This window comes from Pholis gunnellus (assembly GCF_910591455.1).
Source record: "Pholis gunnellus genome assembly, chromosome: 6".
NCBI classification, from domain to species: domain Eukaryota; kingdom Metazoa; phylum Chordata; class Actinopteri; order Perciformes; family Pholidae; genus Pholis; species Pholis gunnellus.
Window position 1 is genome coordinate 14,883,666 of NC_136532.1, and position 20,277 is coordinate 14,903,942.

General features: G+C 42.0%; 1 protein-coding gene across 1 annotated transcript in view; it reads right to left on the reverse strand.

The window, feature by feature from the left end:
* The window catches only part of adgrv1 (adhesion G protein-coupled receptor V1), a gene marked incomplete at its 5' end in the record, with an annotated part of 100,374 nt that overhangs the window by 42,203 nt on the left and 37,894 nt on the right, over positions 1-20,277 (reverse strand). The window contains 21 exons of the mRNA XM_079160644.1: positions 2,915-3,015; positions 3,226-3,386; positions 4,395-4,534; positions 4,667-4,913; positions 5,035-5,207; positions 5,962-6,369; positions 7,819-8,061; positions 8,219-8,390; positions 8,481-8,598; positions 8,994-9,257; positions 9,373-9,941; positions 10,196-10,337; positions 10,672-10,843; positions 17,289-17,432; positions 17,533-17,812; positions 17,889-18,109; positions 18,586-18,735; positions 18,856-19,095; positions 19,219-19,438; positions 19,688-19,886; positions 20,077-20,210. Coding sequence (XP_079016770.1) covers positions 2,915-3,015; positions 3,226-3,386; positions 4,395-4,534; positions 4,667-4,913; positions 5,035-5,207; positions 5,962-6,369; positions 7,819-8,061; positions 8,219-8,390; positions 8,481-8,598; positions 8,994-9,257; positions 9,373-9,941; positions 10,196-10,337; positions 10,672-10,843; positions 17,289-17,432; positions 17,533-17,812; positions 17,889-18,109; positions 18,586-18,735; positions 18,856-19,095; positions 19,219-19,438; positions 19,688-19,886; positions 20,077-20,210 — 4,498 coding nt within the window. The remainder of the gene's footprint in view (positions 1-2,914; positions 3,016-3,225; positions 3,387-4,394; positions 4,535-4,666; positions 4,914-5,034; positions 5,208-5,961; positions 6,370-7,818; positions 8,062-8,218; positions 8,391-8,480; positions 8,599-8,993; positions 9,258-9,372; positions 9,942-10,195; positions 10,338-10,671; positions 10,844-17,288; positions 17,433-17,532; positions 17,813-17,888; positions 18,110-18,585; positions 18,736-18,855; positions 19,096-19,218; positions 19,439-19,687; positions 19,887-20,076; positions 20,211-20,277) is intronic.

Genomic DNA, 20,277 nt, shown 5'->3' on the forward strand with positions numbered 1-20,277 from the left:
TTGCATACTAAAAATCCCATGCACATTGACAAACATACACACATAGAACCAAGTGAGGCTCACTTACATAGCACATATGCACTGGGTAAATTTCCACTCTACACAGACAATCTTCAGTTGTCTTGCTGAAGGGGCGGACAAACTGCTGGTCAGAGTCACTGCACAACCTCTGATGTGACAATGAGACACACACACACACACACACACACACACACACACACACACACACACACACACACACACACACACACACACACACACACACACACACACACTGAGTGGCCTTCAGAAGTGACCTTCGACACCTTCAACAACCTAAATCTGAATCTATCTAAATCTATCTTACTATGTAAGCCTAAACAATAAGTTACAGCACTTTCCCCATCCTTTAAACTAAAAATCCAATCCTTCCTTTCGTTAGTGGCTTAACAGCTAAACATACTACCATTTTCTAATTACAAACGAATGCAATAAAGGTACATAAGTTGAACCACATGCCTTCACCTCCTCCGTGGCATCCACCTGATCTGAATTCCCAGACTCTCACAGATGGGTGGGATATTACTATAGTTCTTTCTAGCTGAGTGTAGCTGTTGCAGAGAGAATGAATCAAACCGGGAGCTTTAATTTTCTCCCCACAGAGGGCAGCGTCAGTGACTAATTACTGCCCAGCCACCCCAGATGGAGAGTCCTCTCAGTCAGAGGTGGTTGGAACTGGACCTGACAGTCAAATCAATAGCGAGGCATGAGCATGGCTGAGACCCACAAGAGACATTTCTGTCACTAATTATATCTCTTCTATTAAAGATGCAAGATCTTTGGCCTTCTTAATGCAGAGATGTATCACTAATCACTTCCTAATACCTGAAGTCAACTGTAAATATAAAGCTGGGATGCATCCTAAATTCAAGAAGACCAAATATGCATACGTTCAACTACAACAGAGGACTTTGCTTTAAATGACATACATACTAATGACATATCACTTGACTGACCGTGTAATGCTGTACAACAGTTATAGAATCTGTTTTACCGACATTCTGGTTCCACATAAATCCTTATAGATATTTGAATGTAGACCATAATGGTGATTTAGTTCTGTGGAAAGATGTAATGAACCCCTAAAGTCAAATACATGCTTATAAGACTCAATCTAAAACGTAGATATCAAACTGCAAACTCCAAATGCATCATAAAAACACTCTCAAAAATAAAAATTGATCTCTACAGTGATGCTTTTAACAAGGGCTGTTTACATTATATTCTGTATCCCGAGGGCAACATTCACTTTGTTTGCTATCATTATTTATTCATGTGGTATACAAACCTGTCAGCAACACTGTCAGAAAGTAAATGTTTCACCCCCAACTTACTGTTTCCTATATATAATTGGACCCTCTCCATGTAGTTTCTCAAATAAAGCTACTATTAAAACAATGGATGTGGGACATAATGTTCATTGTGCAAAGCAGGTGATTTGCAGAAGCACACAACACAACATTGAATCATAAGGACAACTAAATCATATGGTTTAGAATTAAGTCCGCTGCACACTTTGTGCACGCATGTTTCAATCTTTATGAAGAGTGCACCAGTCAGTAAGGCCCATTAAGTCTTCTTGATTGACCTAACTTATTTGTTTGCCAACAAGAATACTGGATAAACAGCTCTCATGCATTTATATAAAAAGGAAGTATTGTTTTTTTCCCCTTCTATTTCTAGCAAGCCATCTCAGATCTAGGACGATGTACATACTTAAGTGAAGACAATGACGTCCATTGGTCTATTTTAATTCAGAACATCCTGCACTGTGAGCCCATCATTAGCTCCAAAACATTCCCAGCAGACCACTAACAGGGTACGTCTTAATACCAACTAGGCCTTTAGTGTCACTGTCTGGAATTCAACCAGGCCTTCATCGACTGGCCTTGACTAGAAGATCACAGAAATGCACCCATGTATTTGATAAATTATTGCACAATCTCAGACAAGTGGGCATCCAAGGAAGAAGGCCGTAACATGCAGTACAGTACCAACAAGGAAACAGAACAGGACGGAATTTTCCATCCAAAACCCTTTTAGGTTCAGGGGCTCTGCCTGGGCCATAAACAGGTTGAGCCCAAGGTGGTTAGCCCCCAACGACAGTCTGCTTTAGTAGGGGCTCGTGTTTGTCAACCAAAGAGAGGGGGGACCAGTGGAAAATTACCAGTCCCGCACTCGCTCACGCACACACACACATGCACACATACACACACATACATGGCCAGGACCAGCTGAGAGACTAACCTGCAGCCACATATCTATCTCGCTCATTGCTTATGTGACAGCTTGCGTTTTTAATGGGCGAGGGTGCGGGGGGCATGGTTGCGTTGTCAGGACGCGCTGGCCCGCAAACTACGCAACCAGTGACATTCGATGATGTGTGTTGTGTTCACGTCTATGCACATTTCCAAGAAAACACCTGAGACATGTCTAGGGGCTAGCAAAAAGGGTTGGCAGCAAGCAGCATGTGTGTGTGTGTGGGGGTGGGTGTGTGTGCACTCAGTAAAGGTTCAACATATTCTAATATAAAGCATTGCATGTATGATTTTTATGTTTCTGTCAGTATGAAAGTGAAGGTTGTGTGTTGCACTACACACATTACAGCCATGGTTATGTGTGGAAGCTACTGATCCATATAGCATAGAGAGCCTCTATAATAATTTCCAAAGGTTACCTATCCATCTACATTTAAGGCCATATAGAGAATCTGCAGATTGGATTAGATGACAATGCCAAACAAATGAATGCGGATGGTGTGGGAGTATGACTGTCTCAGCTTTCATGAGCTGTGAATTGTGGGTGTTGGTGCTCATTGTAGCCCTTCAAGTAAAGCACTTCAGTACGACACAAAATCAGAGAAGAACTGTATTACCTGGGTTCCAAGGCAGCTCACCATCATGTGAGTGAGCAGTTTGGCAGCAAACATAGGGAAACGGGAGCACAGCACGTGGGATATAATGGCCAACGCAAAACCTGATGAGGGAGAAGTAGAAGACACGGAACCAACATTAATGTCAAATTAACAAATGACTCATGCTAATCAGCAGTGGCTATTTATAACAATGTGGGAGGAATATGGACAAAATGCATCAGAGACAAAGCCGAAGAGAAAGGCAAAGTGGCCGTGGGCACACAACATGAAACAACATGAAAAAGAAAATACAGGAAGAGTGTGTTTTGTACCCGAGATGCAGATAAATCCCGAGGCATAGAAGGCGTCGTTGTACGATGCAAGAGTAGCAAACTCTGCGTAGGCCATATAGATAGACAAGTGGGAGCAGGCACATTCCACATAGTTCCCACTCTCTTTCACAACCCTGCAGTATTGACCATCTGATGACCAGCTAGAGAATAGAGGAGAGAGGATAGGATGCAGGAAAAGAGAGAAAGTAAAGAGACTACTGTTAAACAGAGTGCAACAAAACACAGGTGAGGAAAACAACAAGGCAATGCAATGAACCTGAAGTATCATCATGTTGAGTATGTCCAATTTGCTTCCGTGGTTGTTATCTGTGGCAACCACTACCCTTTAAAGATGCTGTGGGACAAACCAGAACATCATAATCATGTTTGTGCTGGATTCAATTGCACAACTAACAGACAGGAATTGAGTGAGCAGCTTTCGAGAAGCAGAAAGTCCTCTCTCTCGAACATTTTGTATTTTGACCTTCCATTCACAGCATGAACGTCATACTGCAACATTGACCTCTCCCTGTGACACTGCCTCTCTCTCTCTCCACCATTTGCCTCTATATCAGTTATCTCATCTGTTTTTTCTGCAATGCATCGTCCAAGTAGCTGTTCCGGCCCAAGCACACCTGCCAATTCATAACTTGTAACAGAGTGTTTTTGCCAAGTCACATTCCACGCCCCAGGAATGTCCTCAACAAACCGACTACTGAGTGGGAGGACTCAGCATGTGGCAGACTGAATGAGCAGATATTAAACACAGTGATGTGACTTCCCCCATGGCCACAGATAGGCCTTGCTGAGAGGCTGTACGTAGACTTTTGGCCTTCACTTAGCAAACCGGTTTCACTTACCCAATAAGCTTGAGGATGACAGAGAGGTGAACACGGGTTCATAAGTTGAGATCAGGATCAGATGGATGGTTATAAATGTGTGTAAAAGTCTCAGAGATATGCTATAAACAACTTCATTCAGATTTATCAATAACTATTAGCAAATAAAATAAAAGTTTCAGTAGGGATACACTAAAATAAACAACCTCAGACACTAATATAACAACATAACGCGGTTGTGTCATCAAGAATAGAAGCATTTTGAGTGTCAACTTGCTGTTTTAGAATGGCTGAGCATTCATCTGTACTGGTGTGTCTGTTGTGGAGTACCTTGCAGTGGTCTGGTTCCAGAGAAGGCACAGAGACCGGCCTGGTTTTACTTGCTGACCAGGGGAGTGGATACGATACACCACCTCATTGCCATCTTCTAGGGGTCGTGACCTTCTGTCCTGGAGGCTGGCTGAGAATACCTAGATATAAACAGAAGAAGACAAAAAGGGTTCAGCTGTGGAACAAAAAGAAATACGGCTAGTTTACGCTGGAGTAATACTGCCACCTGCTGAGGCAAAAGTTACGTTGAAATATCTCTAGTGCTTCCCTACCTTCCCATTGAGAGCAGTGTTTGTATCATTGGTGAGAAACCAGTGTTCAGTTCTAAACTCGGTCAGCTGAATCTGGCTGAGGTTTCCACAGACAGCAGTGGAGACTGCTGGCACCGCCAGCAGAGTATCTGGCAGCTGGAAGAAGTCTGCATTAAGGCCCCTGAATTTGTGTCCATTGATCTGTGTGGGATACCACTGGAAGGCAGAGATGGACATATACGGACATGTTTCCAGGATGGTACCCCTTCTAGAGAAATCACACAAAGTACAACATTTATAATACCAAGTATGAAAACCATTCAAACATTATTTAAAGGGAAACGTCTTGGTATTTTGATGCACTACTCTTTTTAAACTGGGCCACTCACATCTCACACTGACTTCGCGTGAGGAGGGAGAATGCAAATCGCTCGGCCACCTCAGCGAGTTGGCTGAGGCCTCGGGTGTCGACTCTGCTGGGATTGGCCAAGGCACACAGCAGGTTGTAAGTCAAGTTGCGGCTACTTTCCTGTAAAGGAGCCCTCTCTGCCTCTGCAAGCACCTGGCTCAGAGGAAACAGAGACAAATAGAGAGAGAGAGAGAGAGAGAGAGAGAGAGAGAGCGAGAGAGAGAAATTTAGCAACATTTTATTGAGGAACGGTTTGCTCCGCTCTTGTTTGCAAGTATATCTCTGATAATCTGTATATGTGAGCCTCACTTGAGTGCTGCATTTATCTTTTCCACCCCTCCTGGCTCTGTCACAGTCACTTTCATTGGTTTAGGCCTTAATGTAATGCAGCTTCTATAGTAAATGAATGGCACTTTCCCTACACTGTCTCCTTCCTTTCTCTTACTCTCTCTTTGTGCTCCCTCGTATCCTCGTGCTGTGGAACTCATTTCTGCTGTCTCTGATCTTTCTTTCTTCTGCACACTCCTTCATGAAATAACAGCGCAGTCTTCTCTTGTCTGGGGGCTGAGAAAGTGCAATATGAAGACTCTAACGTCAAAGCAGCTTAGTGATAGCAGCGCTCCTATAGAGTGACAACTAAGACCTTTTCAGATGACAAGCTGGTCCTCAGATCTGCCAGAGTAGGGGGGGGATTCATGTCCTTAAGCGTAGATCTGTCTGACGCAGACAACTACACTGACTCACAAGTTTTTCTATCATTTCTGACTTTGGACAATGTAATGACACGATGGATAAAATAACTTGTAATTTCAGAAGAAAAGATTATAAGTAATAACAATGAATGAAATGGCATGAAAACAAGGTTTAGGTATTAGTAAACAGGAAATGCTTTTGTCTTCAGTCATACCTTCCCCAGAGCTTCCAGCACGGCGGCCATCTGCTCACGAGATAGAGGTGCAGAGACCTTATTGATCAGTCCTTGCAGCACCTGGTTCAATATAGTTGAGTCCAGAGGCTGATGTAATTGCTCCAGTAAGAGCCACACAGCTTCACTTGCTGCATTTGACACCAGAGTCACATTGGCCACCCCAAACAGAGGGTGGACTCTGGTTCCCCCTGTAGCATTATAAAGCTCCACCTGGAAGCGCTTCGGTGTGGGTAATGTTGAGGCGAGGTCAGGTGTGAGGTAAATGTCCAATGATGTGTTACGCTGGCCCACATCGAAGGTTAGCCTACCCTCCTGTTTTGGAAAATCCATCCCTGCTTTGGCAGGCCAGATTGTAGAGGGACCCACTAGCTCCGGTCTGGGGAGCTCCTGGAGGAAAAAAACAAAATGTTACGTGTTGGAGGGAGTTATGTTAACCAGCATTGTTTGGCAAAATAACAGACATAATCAACACATATAATGTAAGGTAAAAACAATGTCAACAGAAACAACTGTATGTCAGACCACTCTGGACGACTAAAGGCATAATTCTCATTTGATAAAGAATGTCCACCTGCAATAGTACACGTAGAAGAGTGAAGTTGACCAAGTTGTGAGAGCATAATATCAACCAAATGGGCTTTTACTATACATCAAACCTTTTGTCTGCCAATATGCTGTGCTTCTGAGAGATGAAAGCAGATGACATGGCCATGTGTCTTTTTTGTTGAGTGCACTAGACACTCTCTTACTTTGATCTCCAATATAAAAAAAATCAGAGTGCCAGTACATACTTAAAAATTCCACCGAACTGCATGTAGCCAAGATATCAGAGAAAAGGAGGGTGGTAAGATCAAAGGGTAAGGTAGAAACATTTTTTTTTATCATAAATATCAAATAACCATGACCATTATAAATATAACAATATTAATGTTACAACAGGTAAAAGGGAAGACCACCATCAAGAAAATACAAAACTACTAAATGCAATTAAGTGGGCCTCAATTTCAAAAGAATGGTATCAGGATGATATCAGGCAGAGTTGGTACTCTTGGTGTGTGTCTTTCTAACAAATCTGCATTCTTAGACTTGATTTTACTCTAAACTGCCCTGAAGAAGTAAAATAAATCATCTTCTAATTTTTTAAGATTCTTTTATGAGGAAAACAAGTAAGAATCCCAATAGATGCTCAGAGCATGCAGAGCATGATATAATGGTAAATATTAATGGAGTGTACAGCGCTTTTCTAGTCTTCTGACCACTCAAAGCGCTTTAACACTACATGACATCATTCAACCATTCATACACTGATGACACGGGCTACCATGCAAGGTGCCACCTGCCCATCGGAACTAACTAACATTCACAGTCGGTAGCGATTTTTGGGGTTAAGTGTCTTGCTCACATCGACATGGACTAGCGGAGCTGGGGATCGAACCACCAACCCTCTGATTGAAGGACGACCCTGCTCTACCACTGAGCCGCAGTCACCCAAAGTTAAGTCAAGTTATAAAGTTTTTCTAACTGGCCTAAAGTGATAAGTGTTAGGAAAGTGACAATTTAGATCAGTAGACCATTAAATGTTTTCATCAGTAGACAGATAAACATCATTCAGATGTTGCAATGAATGGGGGGGGGGGCTGAATCAACAAAAAGTGCCACTAATAAAAAAGTCAAATACAAGAGTTAAACATGAATTCAAACCAACATTTGCAGAGAGCATGCTTGTTTGTGTATTTTACTGTGCATATATTTGCCAAATTGTATTTATATGAATGCATGAGTGCTCTTTATAACGTATGCTTGTATGTTTAATTACCACACATGTTTGTTACTTACCAGCGTGCGATATTGTGCAGACATGACTGAAGCTGTGCTTGCTCGTCTGTAGACTTGGAGACTCAGCCTCATGGTCGTCAGGGTGGCAATGGGCAGTCTGTGACCAGCGGCAAAGTACATAATGCCTTGTGGATCGTCGCTCTCTGCCAACGTGACGTTGGCAAAGCGGGTTGTCTCATTAATGGTAGCTCCAGCACCCACCTGATAAATCTCTACCAAGAACCACGCCTGCTGCTCTGGTTCCTACGGCAACACAGAAGAGTGACTGTTTTGTTTTGTGCTCCACGGCATTTCTTATGAAAACACCATTAAATCATTATTCTGCCAAATTTGTAATCTACCCTTATACTGAAGGATTGAGGATTTAAAAATCAGTAAAATAGCACTGCATCTCGCTCACCTCATCATCCTGGACCTCTACAGCGAGAGCACAGAGTATCTCTCCTCTTCTACACAGTGCAGTTCCTGAGGTCTGCAGAAGTTGTCTGGTTAGGTTGACTCCATTGTTGACAAGAGTTAGAGCTGATTTGCTGAAGGTCACTCTCCAGAAGACCTGCAAATCCTCAAAGGCTCTAAACAGCGGGAGAAAGAGCATATACTAACTAACTACAAACGAGATCTCAACTTTTGCCCAAATAGGTTTAAAAAAGTGTTTTATTTACCTGTTTTCCTGTCTCTGAAGGTAGAGGAGGGCAGTTCTGTTCACCGAATCCTCATCCAGAACTTGGCCCAACAGAGAATTAAGACTAAACCCTACAATGCCGTTATGGAAGTCACTCCCTGGTGTGGAAAGAGGGAAAGATAAAGAGAACAAAACAGAAAGAAAGAGAAACAGTACAAATTAATTTCTCCATAATCTCACAATTACATAGTTTTATCATTTATTTTGTAATCAATCATACATGAAAATAATCAAATGATCTGCCCATCGCAGTGATTATGTGAGAAATGAGGACCAAAATAGAAGCAGTGACCTAATGCAAGTGAAACCGGATAAGGACATTGAATCACTTGATGAGATAACAAACATCTCTTCAGGTTCATTTGATTAATCTATGAACATAATAAGATAGAGTCCAGAATACAAGCAAACAAATAAATATGTTGCATTATTTTTATTTGCCATCTTCAATTTATAGCTGACTCAAACAAAGATCTTTAAAAACATATTTTACCAAGGATAGTGATCTTGGCAAAAGCTCCGAAGCCCTGGTACAGACTGTCTGTTATCTGTGCTCCTCCCTCTGGCTCACTGAGGTAAATGAAGAATACTTCCTGTCCTTCTGGCTCGGGGTCATCCAGGATGAAGAGGATAATCTCGGCCTCATTCTGACCAGCCTGAAATGACACTATGGTGGACTCCAAGCGGAAGTCCTGTTCCTCCTTTGCAAGGGTCCCAACAGGGTCCACAGTGAAGGGAAGAGGTGTCGTACTTCCATCTGGATAACAGTGCACAGCAAAACAACTTAAAGCAAAACTGTAAATATCACAGTAAATGACAATATAATATAGTACAACGGAGCATTAAGTCAGTGCTACAAAACAAACACACACCTCCATATGCCCGAACCCGAACCCTCACAGCCCCGGCCACGCTGTCGGACCTGCGAACCCTCAGAACTACCCGTTGCTCCTGCTGGGTCTCGTCATCCCTGTCTTCAGGTATTTGGACCAGTCCAGGTCCAATACTCAGCACTCCTCCGGTCACATCACTAGCTTGGATGGTGACAGTGGCCACACTGTCCTGAAGGTTGAGGCGAGGAGAGGTATCTGCCCAAGCTAAGTCTGGAGTAAGGACTTGAACATCTGTAAGGTTGACGTGAAAGTTCTCATCAGCCTCTGAGAGGGAGTCGTCAAGTATTGAAAGGCGGAAGGAAGTGTTGGTTTGGAGAGGTGAGTCAAAGACCAAACGGCCATCTGGCACTGCAACAAAGTCCTCTCCTGCTGCTGCGCTGCCAGCTACTGTTGTATAGGACAGGCGGGTGCTGTTGCTGCGAGAACCGTAGAGTCTCTGAACATAAAGTGTGATCGTCTGGATGTCCTCTGCAATGACCAACTGGCGGGAATCGGGGGCAAACTGGTAGATTCCCAATGGCTCCACTTCTGTCACAGTAAATCCTGACCTGTGCAGGAAGACAGACGTCACAGTGAGTCTGCATTTGACAATGACAAATATATGAATTGTATTCATGATTTAAATGGAAACGTTGTCCTCTAGGGTGACGGAGAAGTACATACAAAACATGGAAGTACATTGAACACAGATAATCTGTAGAAAAGAAGATGTTACATACATAAACGCTATGCTCCTGCTGTGGAACTAATTATTGTAACATGCAGAAGGTTTTCAAGTTGAAATGTATTTAGAAACCATTACCTGAGCTTGACAGTAGTCGCTGCAGAAGTGCTGGAGGTAGCAGCAGTGAGGTGTATAGCATAGGACGCTGGCTCGGATGCATCAGCAACAGCTGTCAGAGATATGGCTTTAGTCTTCTCTCCATGGACCAGGGTCAGTGAGCCTGAATATGAGGAAAGTAGCACATTAAGAATGCAGGCTGTTAGTCCATGTTAGTGTTTCCTATTAGCCTGAACACCAAATTGCAAGTGTTTGGTCTGCAGGAAAAGATAAGTATATACTTGTGGGATAGTTCATTCCATCAGAGATGAAAGCTCAGATTGGTTAACTGCCGTCCAGGTATAACTAAAGGGTATTCATGATTATTAAAAGGAAAGTCATACATGAATAACATTCAAAATAGCTACGAATCATTGGTTGACAGAAATAATGCAAGTGGTTTGATATAATGTGTGAGTTCAGTTTTTCAAAGATCATTCCCTCTATGGGTGTTTTACCTGAACTTGGGGCGATAGCTCCTAGACTGAGACCGGGCGGAGCTTGTCCTGAAGGATATCCAGCTTTCCACTGCACCCTGACGTCTCCAAACAACCCTCTTCGTGTCACCTTTGCTTCACATGCCCCTGTTGCAATACTTGAAACCCGCAGAGCCAGCGAGGCAAAGCCAACCTGCACAACATATATGAGAGAAGACATTAATTATGCTGTTATCTTGTGTTGTGGAATATTTCTATGTAGATGCGGGATAAGAGTTGATTAAATAGACAGAGTCTGATAAATGCTCAAAGTATTGTGTCAATTTAATGCTTGCAAGCAGGAGAGTGGGCACACAGACACGTATCTCAGTGAACTGTGCAAACCACTGTCAAAGAAATACAAGGCACATCATGTTTTATGCATACAAAAGGTCACGCCTCCAGTTACCTCGTGAAAAGAGGGGAGTATAGGGTCTCTGGACATGGGTTGATTTGTTTCTGCTCCTTATCTGTTATCTCCAGGTGCGATCAACTGGGGGTCAGTTCATGCAGAAACAGGAAACAGTGGTTCCCTGTTTCTCCTTTTAGTGTTCATGTAAACATCAACACTGGAAAACAGGACCTAGGTTTTATGACCTGATTCACCTCTGTAGGAATGCAGTGTTTATCTGCATCTCGTACCTTCCCCTCAGTAGAACACCCATCTTCCAAAACATCCCAATATACTAGAATATATTTTACCATTACATTCCACTCTTTTGATTACATTATAATCACACAATATTACAAAAATATATCTCAAGGACATTTCAAAAACATCAAATGTATTATCCCAAAACATAGTTTCAAACATCATCATGTGAGACGTCTGAAAAAAGGTGTTTTTGTGAGATAAAAGATCATCTGTGATGTAGCAAACTAGATATGTGTATGGCTTTAAAATATCGAACACAACTGTTGTTGTGGATGTGTATAACCCCCATTATTAGAACACACATAAAAAATGATACAAAACAAACAATAAACACGTTTTACACCATCGTCATCTCATTCTGTTTTCGAGTTAGAGTCTGAGTCTGAGTTTTAGTTTGAGTCTGATGAAGTACCTTTCATGTAATCGAAGTCATCTCTGCTGCATAATCATTAGACGCATTGATGTCAATTCTTCGTGAATACCTTTAACTGCTAACAACGTCGATGCATACTCAGCGTCATTCTAGAGCATACATAGCAATTTGAGTAATTCCCTGCATTTGCAACATGCTTTGCATAGCGTCACCACATATTGGATGAAAAAAATGTGTGTCCGTCAGATAACCACAATTGTTGTGTTTCCAACAATGCTGCGTCTATGTCGACTAGAGTCGTGGGTGATGTCGTCTGTGTCCGTCACGTCGATGGAATCGGACAGAGTGATGTTACTGGCATAGTATTTACGTGCTGCTTCAATCTCCCATAATACAAAAAGAAAAAATAATCATTAATGCAAACAGAGATCTTATACAGGAAAAAACTTGTGTCCTCCTACTCTCTGTAGAGGACTCCATGGTCTGCATACATCCCCCTCTCACTGATTTTTATTACTTTATGGCGGTGTCATTAATTCTCTGGTTTCTCTCACAGTGCACAATACATTCAGTAACTCCTTTTAGTTTAAACCTTCTACAAGTAAACATATTGTAACACATAATATCCATGCTAGGAGCGCTTTAAAACTTAAATTCCTCACAATTCCCCCCTTTCTCACTGTTCACAGTGAGAATATTAAACAGTTGTATCCATCAATGCATCATCTACTCATAACTGGTTGCCCTGTATATCTGTTTCACTAATTGTCGATCTATCTCTGCAGGAATCCACTTGAACATCTGCATTAACAATTCTTCAGGCTAATACATTCAAAAGCATTTCTAACAGTTCTCGTGTAGCATTTCTAAAATAAGTACAAGCTGTGTAGGGAAAAGGATCATTCTTTACACATAGGTGTCATCATGATGTGTAAGCAGAATAGGTGTTAGAATTGACATGGTAAAAACAATAGACAACACATCGTGCCTCTAAGGCCACATAGTTCCAGGTGTTTCATCGTCATCCAACGTTGGTGAATTTGCTTTTCACTCGTGTCAATTTAGCGATACATCAAAACTATAACCTGCATAGTACAGTTACCAAAGTAAAAGTATAAGATTCAATCTCCTTCCATGTCCTATCTTCTATATTCCTAAAGTCCTATGACTGAGTTAGAAGACTTGGATTTTAGCCCTAATTTAATTCAAAGGTTGCGATTTTTTATGATGTTACCAAATACAAAATGTGGATCTATCTTTACAACAAAATAAAAAATGACAGACAAAATTCCAAAATGGCATTACATTATCCCCCCTTTGCCACGCTATCTCTGCTGTAAACTAATTTAGCGTAACAATGGAAGCGATCATGTCAATTGTCTAGGCTTATTCATTCATAATTTCATAATAATTGAGTATCACAAGTAAGGAATCTTTCTGCAGGCACACTTAAGGCACAACTCTACAGGCTTCAGCTGTAGAAATTCCTGTTCAAGAGAAACAAATCTGTTATGCATCTCTCCATCTTTATTACTGTAGTTTATCAGGATCCTCTGTGCTTTTGAAGTCAGTGTATTGAGTCTGACTTGCTGACATGTCCTTTCACAGCATTCCTGGGCCTCGTAACAGAACACTTGTTGAATCTCCCCTTTTACAACTCAGATTGTGTGGGAGACAGAGAAACAGAGACACAGCAGTACTTTTTCGTCCAATAAACTCATTATAACCATTATAACATAACCTTTCCACTTCTCTAAGTCATACTTCTTCTAAACTTCCTCTAGTTCACATAACATATGTGCTGTGCAGTGAAGTGAATCAGCCTGCATGTGACATTCTACACATCTATACCTTAATAGTTAACATGACTTGTTTTACCTTTCCAAATCCTTCAATTTCATTCGAATACATCTGATGTGAGTGTTTGTCTAGTTTCTAATGAGTGTATTAAATGTACGAGTTTGTCATTTAAGAATCTAAAGTTAACTCACCCTCTGTGTTGTATTGCGTGCATCACCATCACTAGGGGTCCACTCCGCTTGCCTGCTGCACCCCCAGTCTGATTGCTGATTGTCGATCCCTTCACCCACTCCTTGTTCATGGAGGATGAGCAGCCTCTTCTTTGATGTTCAAGCTGCCACTTTTATGGCACCCAAAGTCTTCAGTTGGTGTGTGTCAAAGTCTCAAAGTCTCCATCTTTCAGCTTCCTGTCATGGCCTCTCACCTTATCAGCTGAGCATCCTTGCATCTGTGCTGATAAAACTTCTCTGTCCATGTCACACAATTCTCCTGTGTGATGTTTTCCAGGCTCATGGATGGCGGAAAGCCTTCAGTCAGGGCTGACACTGTAGATCTTGAATGAGTCTCGTTCATCTTCATCCTCCTTGGCATGTTGAGTGGTGTCGTTCATGTTGCTTGTGGGTGAGGAGCATACGGCAGCGAAGTGGAATCCCAGATCAGGATTCACTCGACCATGTACCTCAACTAAAAACAAACAAACAAAACAAAAACTACCCAAAGTTCAGCAGTAAATGTTAGAATACATCTTCACTCATCTGTAGTTGGCTACAATGTTGTGATAAAATTAAAAAATGACAATCCAATTCTTAGATTTCTGTGTGTGTGTGTGTGTGTGTTTGTCTCACCACTGCATTCGTCTCTCTCCACCTATGCTTTCCAGTCTGCTTTAAACGGTTTACATTTCTTTCTTTCCCTCTTGGACATCAATTTACTTCTATCTGCTTCACCTTTTTCTCTGCTCCAAGCACACTCCAAGTTGATCTCATTTTTCTTAGGCAAAAACTGCCTTTTCAAGGAACCCCAATTTGATCCCCTTCCAATTATTTGTCTGATTATCAAAACATTATTATGAATATTACCAAAAATATTCTATATCCCGATTCAGTGCACTTTTAAATCCCAATTTAACTAAAAAAACAAACAAACAAACAAACAAAATCAAAAAACAAAACTCAAAATAAACAAAACCCAAAAGAAACAAAACCCATTTTTTATCAGAGTCAATTTTCCAAATTTCAGTATCTCACCGGATGTTTAAAAGTGTAATACCCAAAACAAGATACATTGAGGAAAGAAGTTTGTCTTTTCTCTGCAGTCATTCATCACTGTGGTACCACATTCCTTACATTCCAAACAGTGTTTCCTCTTTTAACCACTTTTTCACACTGCTCACACTTTTCCAGGCACAGACCATTGTCTCTCCTCACACAACATTTATCCGACGTCTTCAAACTTACACCAATTATTCCAAATATAAACTAGTTCGGGCCGTACCCGATATTTTCTTAATAATCTCTTTTATCTATTTATTTAAGGTAAGCACTGGAGCAGGCCTTTAGCTCTCAGCTTCAAACAATTCATTCACACCTTACGTTACCAGTTTGCTGCGGTCTCTCCCTCTTTCCCAGGCTTTCAGAGATGCTGACCACTCGATACCTTCACTAAGTTTTCCTATGAACCAACTACACAGATTTTATTAAAAAGGTTCTGTTTACCTGTTCGTCTTTGGGCCCAGAAGGTATCTAGTGTCAACAAACTCGTCCAGTCCGTGTTCGAGGTCTAATATCATGTCATTCCACATTCACATTCCTTTTCCCATTGAACCAGACATTTCTGGTTTTTCTCTATTTTTTCTAATTCTGTGACTTTGATATTCTTTTTACTTTTCTTTATTTATTTATTTATTTTTTTTTTTTTCACTCCGTAACATCTTCAATTTAGCGGGACTAAATGACCCATTGTCAGGGAACCCAAAATCCCTTGACCAGTAACCCAAACATGCCACACTATTTTCGCCATACTTCAGTTTCATCGTCTCAACTAATGGACCCGCAGGCTCCTCATTTCCACCCATCTTTCAGGCGTACGGACCCGCAGGCTCCTCACATTTACTGTCATTTCCACCCATTTTTCCAGGCGTGGTTTATTTCAATACAGTCGTCACCGTAAGGCGTAGTTTCTTTACCAAAGGAAAAACGTTGCAAAAACCTTATTCAAAGTTCACGTATTATTATTACTTTATCACGATTCTTGTCCAAGAAAGTGTCAGACTCACGCTTGGATAAATGTAATTGACGATTCTTACTTCAAACCTATTAGTAGTCAAGCGATCTGTGTCACGATCTCTTGAGTCAAAATCTGTTATCGTGTTTTCCACAATCCTATTTTCTACGAAATGTGAGAGACGATGCTTCAGAAATACAGAAACAACTGTAACACTATTAGAACAATGGTCAAACACAATTGTACACCACAAATAAGACACACTACCTGAGCATTCATCTGTTCCGTACTATACGTCTTACGTATTTACTTTTTACTATTTTACTGGAATTAAAAACGTCTTACCCGATCTTTGTAGAAATTAAATTCTTTTTCGTTGGATACGCGTGACGTCAACCAGGTCTCCTCGGATGCGCCGGTTCTCTCTCTCTGGTCTAAAGAGGTATGAGACGAGATCAACTGTTTGTTAGATCCCGGAACGGCCGTTCTCCAGACGGTCTCCTGGAGCCTGGCGGACGGTCAGCGTATCCCACTTCTGACACCAAGTTGTTGTGGAATATTTCTATGTAGATGCGGGATAAGAGTTGATTAAATAGACAGAGTCTGATAAATGCTCAAAGTATTGTGTCAATTTAATGCTTGCAAGCAGGAGAGTGGGCACACAGACACGTATCTCAGTGAACTGTGCAAACCACTGTCAAAGAAATACAAGGCACATCATGTTTTATGCATACAAAAGGTCACGCCTCCAGTTACCTCGTGAAAAGAGGGGAGTATAGGGTCTCTGGACATGGGTTGATTTGTTTCTGCTCCTTATCTGTTATCTCCAGGTGCGATCAACTGGGGGTCAGTTCATGCAGAAACAGGAAACAGTGGTTCCCTGTTTCTCCTTTTAGTGTTCATGTAAACATCAACACTGGAAAACAGGACCTAGGTTTTATGACCTGATTCACCTCTGTAGGAATGCAGTGTTTATCTGCATCTCGTACCTTCCCCTCAGTAGAACACCCATCTTCCAAAACATCCCAATATACTAGAATATATTTTACCATTACACTTGTTGCCTTGTTTACCATTAAAGCTCCAGTTGGTAACTATAATAAAGATAACTTTTTGTCATATTTGTTCAAACTGTCACCATATCCTGACAGTAGTACACGAGACAGATAATCTGTGATGGGGTTCTTCTGCCTCCTTTTAATGCTCTTAACGGCATTTTCAAGATTCAGCGAAGAAGCTTGTGAGCTGATACCAAACGGTCAAACTAGGCAGCGCTGATCAAATAAGAATCAAGATTCTGTTACCGAATCACTTCTTTTCTTGCCTTCTTTTCTTGTTCCAGAGGAACCTGATTTTTTTTGACAGTTTATATGTTATATGAAAGTGAGAGGCAAGAGACTCTAGAGTAGAGTAGAGCAGAGAAATACATAAATAACCAGATGTTTATTGATCCTTATAGAGATCTCCAACAGCAATTCAAAAAAGAGTTTCTCCTTCACAGATAAATCATATATCGACAGACAAAAAAAAAACACAACCACAACTCACCTCTGAGCTGGCAGCTTCTTCAGGCACAGTCACCGTAGCAATGCTGGCCTCATGAAGGAGGCGAGGCCGAGAGCCGAGGATAGGACTGACTAGTCTAACATCAGTCAGCTCTGCTGTGAAGCTCTCACCCACTGACAGAAACACCTACAGAGAGACAAGCAGGAAAACAAGTTGTAACAAATAACATACACTATGGTATTTTAAAAAGGTTTGCATGTCTTTGCACAAGCCTGCTCATCATTACCTGACTGCTGATGGGCACAGTGATAGTACTGAAGGTCAGTCCCTCTCTCAGGAACAGCCGTCCTTCAGCTTGTCCTGCCAGTATTTCCTCGATGTCCATCACTTCATCCATCCCTCCACTGATCCTATAGCCCACACTAGCGTTACCAAACAGCCCGGCAAGCCGTGTTACATTCATAACCAGAGCTCTGGTGACCTGAGACTCTGACCCCACTATCATAATGGACTGTTGGTCAGGGTTCAAGAAAAAGACACCGTGGGGCTCATCGTTAGCACGTACCCTAAGGGTGAGAGAGGAAGATTAATTTCAAGGCAATTCCATTTTAGACTTTTTACCTGGAAGGCAATTTGACAAACCTGATACTAGTCCTGATCAGGTTTTGGTTGGCATCCAGAGTGGCACCACCCTCCACAGCCGTGAGCTGGACAGTGTAGAGCTCCTCTAGCTCTGGCACTGTATCAGGCATCAGGCTGAGGACAATTTCTGCCTCCCTTTGGCCTTCCAGGATCATCACTGAGCCACCTAATGCTAGGAAGTCACCTGCTATATCCGAGTCACTCTGTATCTGCCAACGCACCTGAGGTGTGAGAGAAAGTAGGGTTGTGTTTAAACTTTAACAGTGGCAACAAAGAATTGAATTCAGTTAGTTTAGGCAGAATGAGTAGTATATGTCTCTCCGGTTTGTCTGACGCTCAACGACACCAGAAGCGAAGGTCCCCTGACTGTGGTTAGGGTGCTCTCCAACAGGTGAAAGCAAACCCCACATTCAATCTTGCTTTGGAACGAGGTCTGTCCGCTTGGCTTTTAGCCATGCTATTTCTGTGTTTTTTGAGGCCCATTTTAGTAGCTTCCTCTTCGATGTGTGCTTACGATCCGGCACCTGGTTGCTACGTTTTTATAGAGGTCAATGCCCAGAAACGTACCAAAATCAGCAAAATATGAAGATGAATTGCAGAGGGCAGGGACTCTGCTGATACAGACCCCGCCACACACTTCTAGTGGGTCTTATGTGGTGATTGAGAGGGATCAAGACGTATAATAATGAAATCTTACCGTGATGTTACCCATGACACCCTCTCTGCGTGTAATATACAGGGAAATGTTGAAGGGGCCCTCTGCTTCTGTGGATTCATTGTAGACACGCTCTCGAAGAGCATCCTCAGTGAACTGGACTATACCATTTGGGTCACCAAACTTCTCTATCTGGGAGACAAACACATTAGAAGAGAAGAAGGGTGAGCAGGGTGTGAAGGGCTACATCTCATTAGATTTCCTACAGCAATAAATGCCTTGGAAATCAAATTCAGATCATTCATTAAGTACCTTCAGTGTTATGGAACCAGCCTGAGGGTCAACATCCAACTCTCCAGACAGAATGCTGAGCTCGACAACAAACGTCTCTTCCACCTCCACTTCCCCATGGGGGAGAATCCGCAGCTCTATGACGCGTGTACCGTCATCTCCATCCCCGAAGAAGAAGGACCCGTTCACAGGCTCTCTGATGTCTTTATTCAATGGAGGAAGGACCTCTCTGCTATTAGGGCCAAGGATGATCCAGGCAACCTGCCAAAAGGTAAAACCAGTTTGAATTAGTTGATGTCCACTTAGAACTTGTGTGAGTTAACGGCAAGCGACAATTGCTGAGAGAACTGAAGTGGGATAATAAGATGATATTGTTCCTCCTACCGTTGCATTGCCCACTAGGCCTCCTGCTCTCTCCAGAACAATACTCAGTTTGAGGGTGGAGTTAGGATTGACCAGAGTGATTAGGCTCTCGTTCAGGAAACGAACCACCCCACTTGGAGAGTCACTCTTGGCGATGGTTACTCTGGCAACTCGTTGAGAGCCCAGAACTGCTCCATCTGTAGCTCCAACCAGCAGGACCTCAAATACCTCTGCATATTCACTGGGGGAGACAATTTCAGTGTTAAATTGGAATTCAACAATGTCTTCACTCATTATAGTTTTTGATTTCATGTTTTTTAAAGTCTGAGCTATTGAATCGTGTGACCTACTAAGTTCCTGAACAAAAAGAGGACATCACATAAAGCCAGGGTGTAAAAATGGGTCACTCACACATAAATAGGCATCCTATATAAATAAAAACATTTGAGGAATTGAGCTGGACATGTATTTTAATTATTTCTTCTTTCACCTGTCCAGGTCATCGATAATAGTGACATTGATGTAGCTGTTATTCTGGCCATGGACAAACTTTGCTGAGCCATTATTCAGGATGTAGTCGAGGTCAGGGGTTGCACTCAGGCCTCTAGAAGTGAACTGAGCTGAAACCGGTCCATATGAGCCCACTCTCCTCACCACCGGGATCAACACAGTGCCCACATCCTCCTCAACTGTAAGAAAGAGAGACAGAAGAAAACGTGGATTGTACATGTAGTGAATCAACTATTAATATCTCAGTATCAAATGGTGTCATAGCTAATTTTGTATGACAGTTCTATTTACGTGTTTGCCTGGCTTGAACATTTCACATTTTACAAGATAGATTTCAATTTTTCGATTTTTCTTTGTTTTGCCTCTTACCTGTAATGTTAACATAATCCTGCCTAAACTCCAGGATACCCTCAGCATTGTCATTCTTTAATATGAGTACAGCAAGAGAAGAGATGTTGCCTATAGCTGGAGGCTGGTCCAGCTGGAGACCCGACACAACAGCACTGACCACCAGAGGGAGACACAGAATGAAGAGTCACTGACAGTCACACCAACACTAAATGAAGGCTT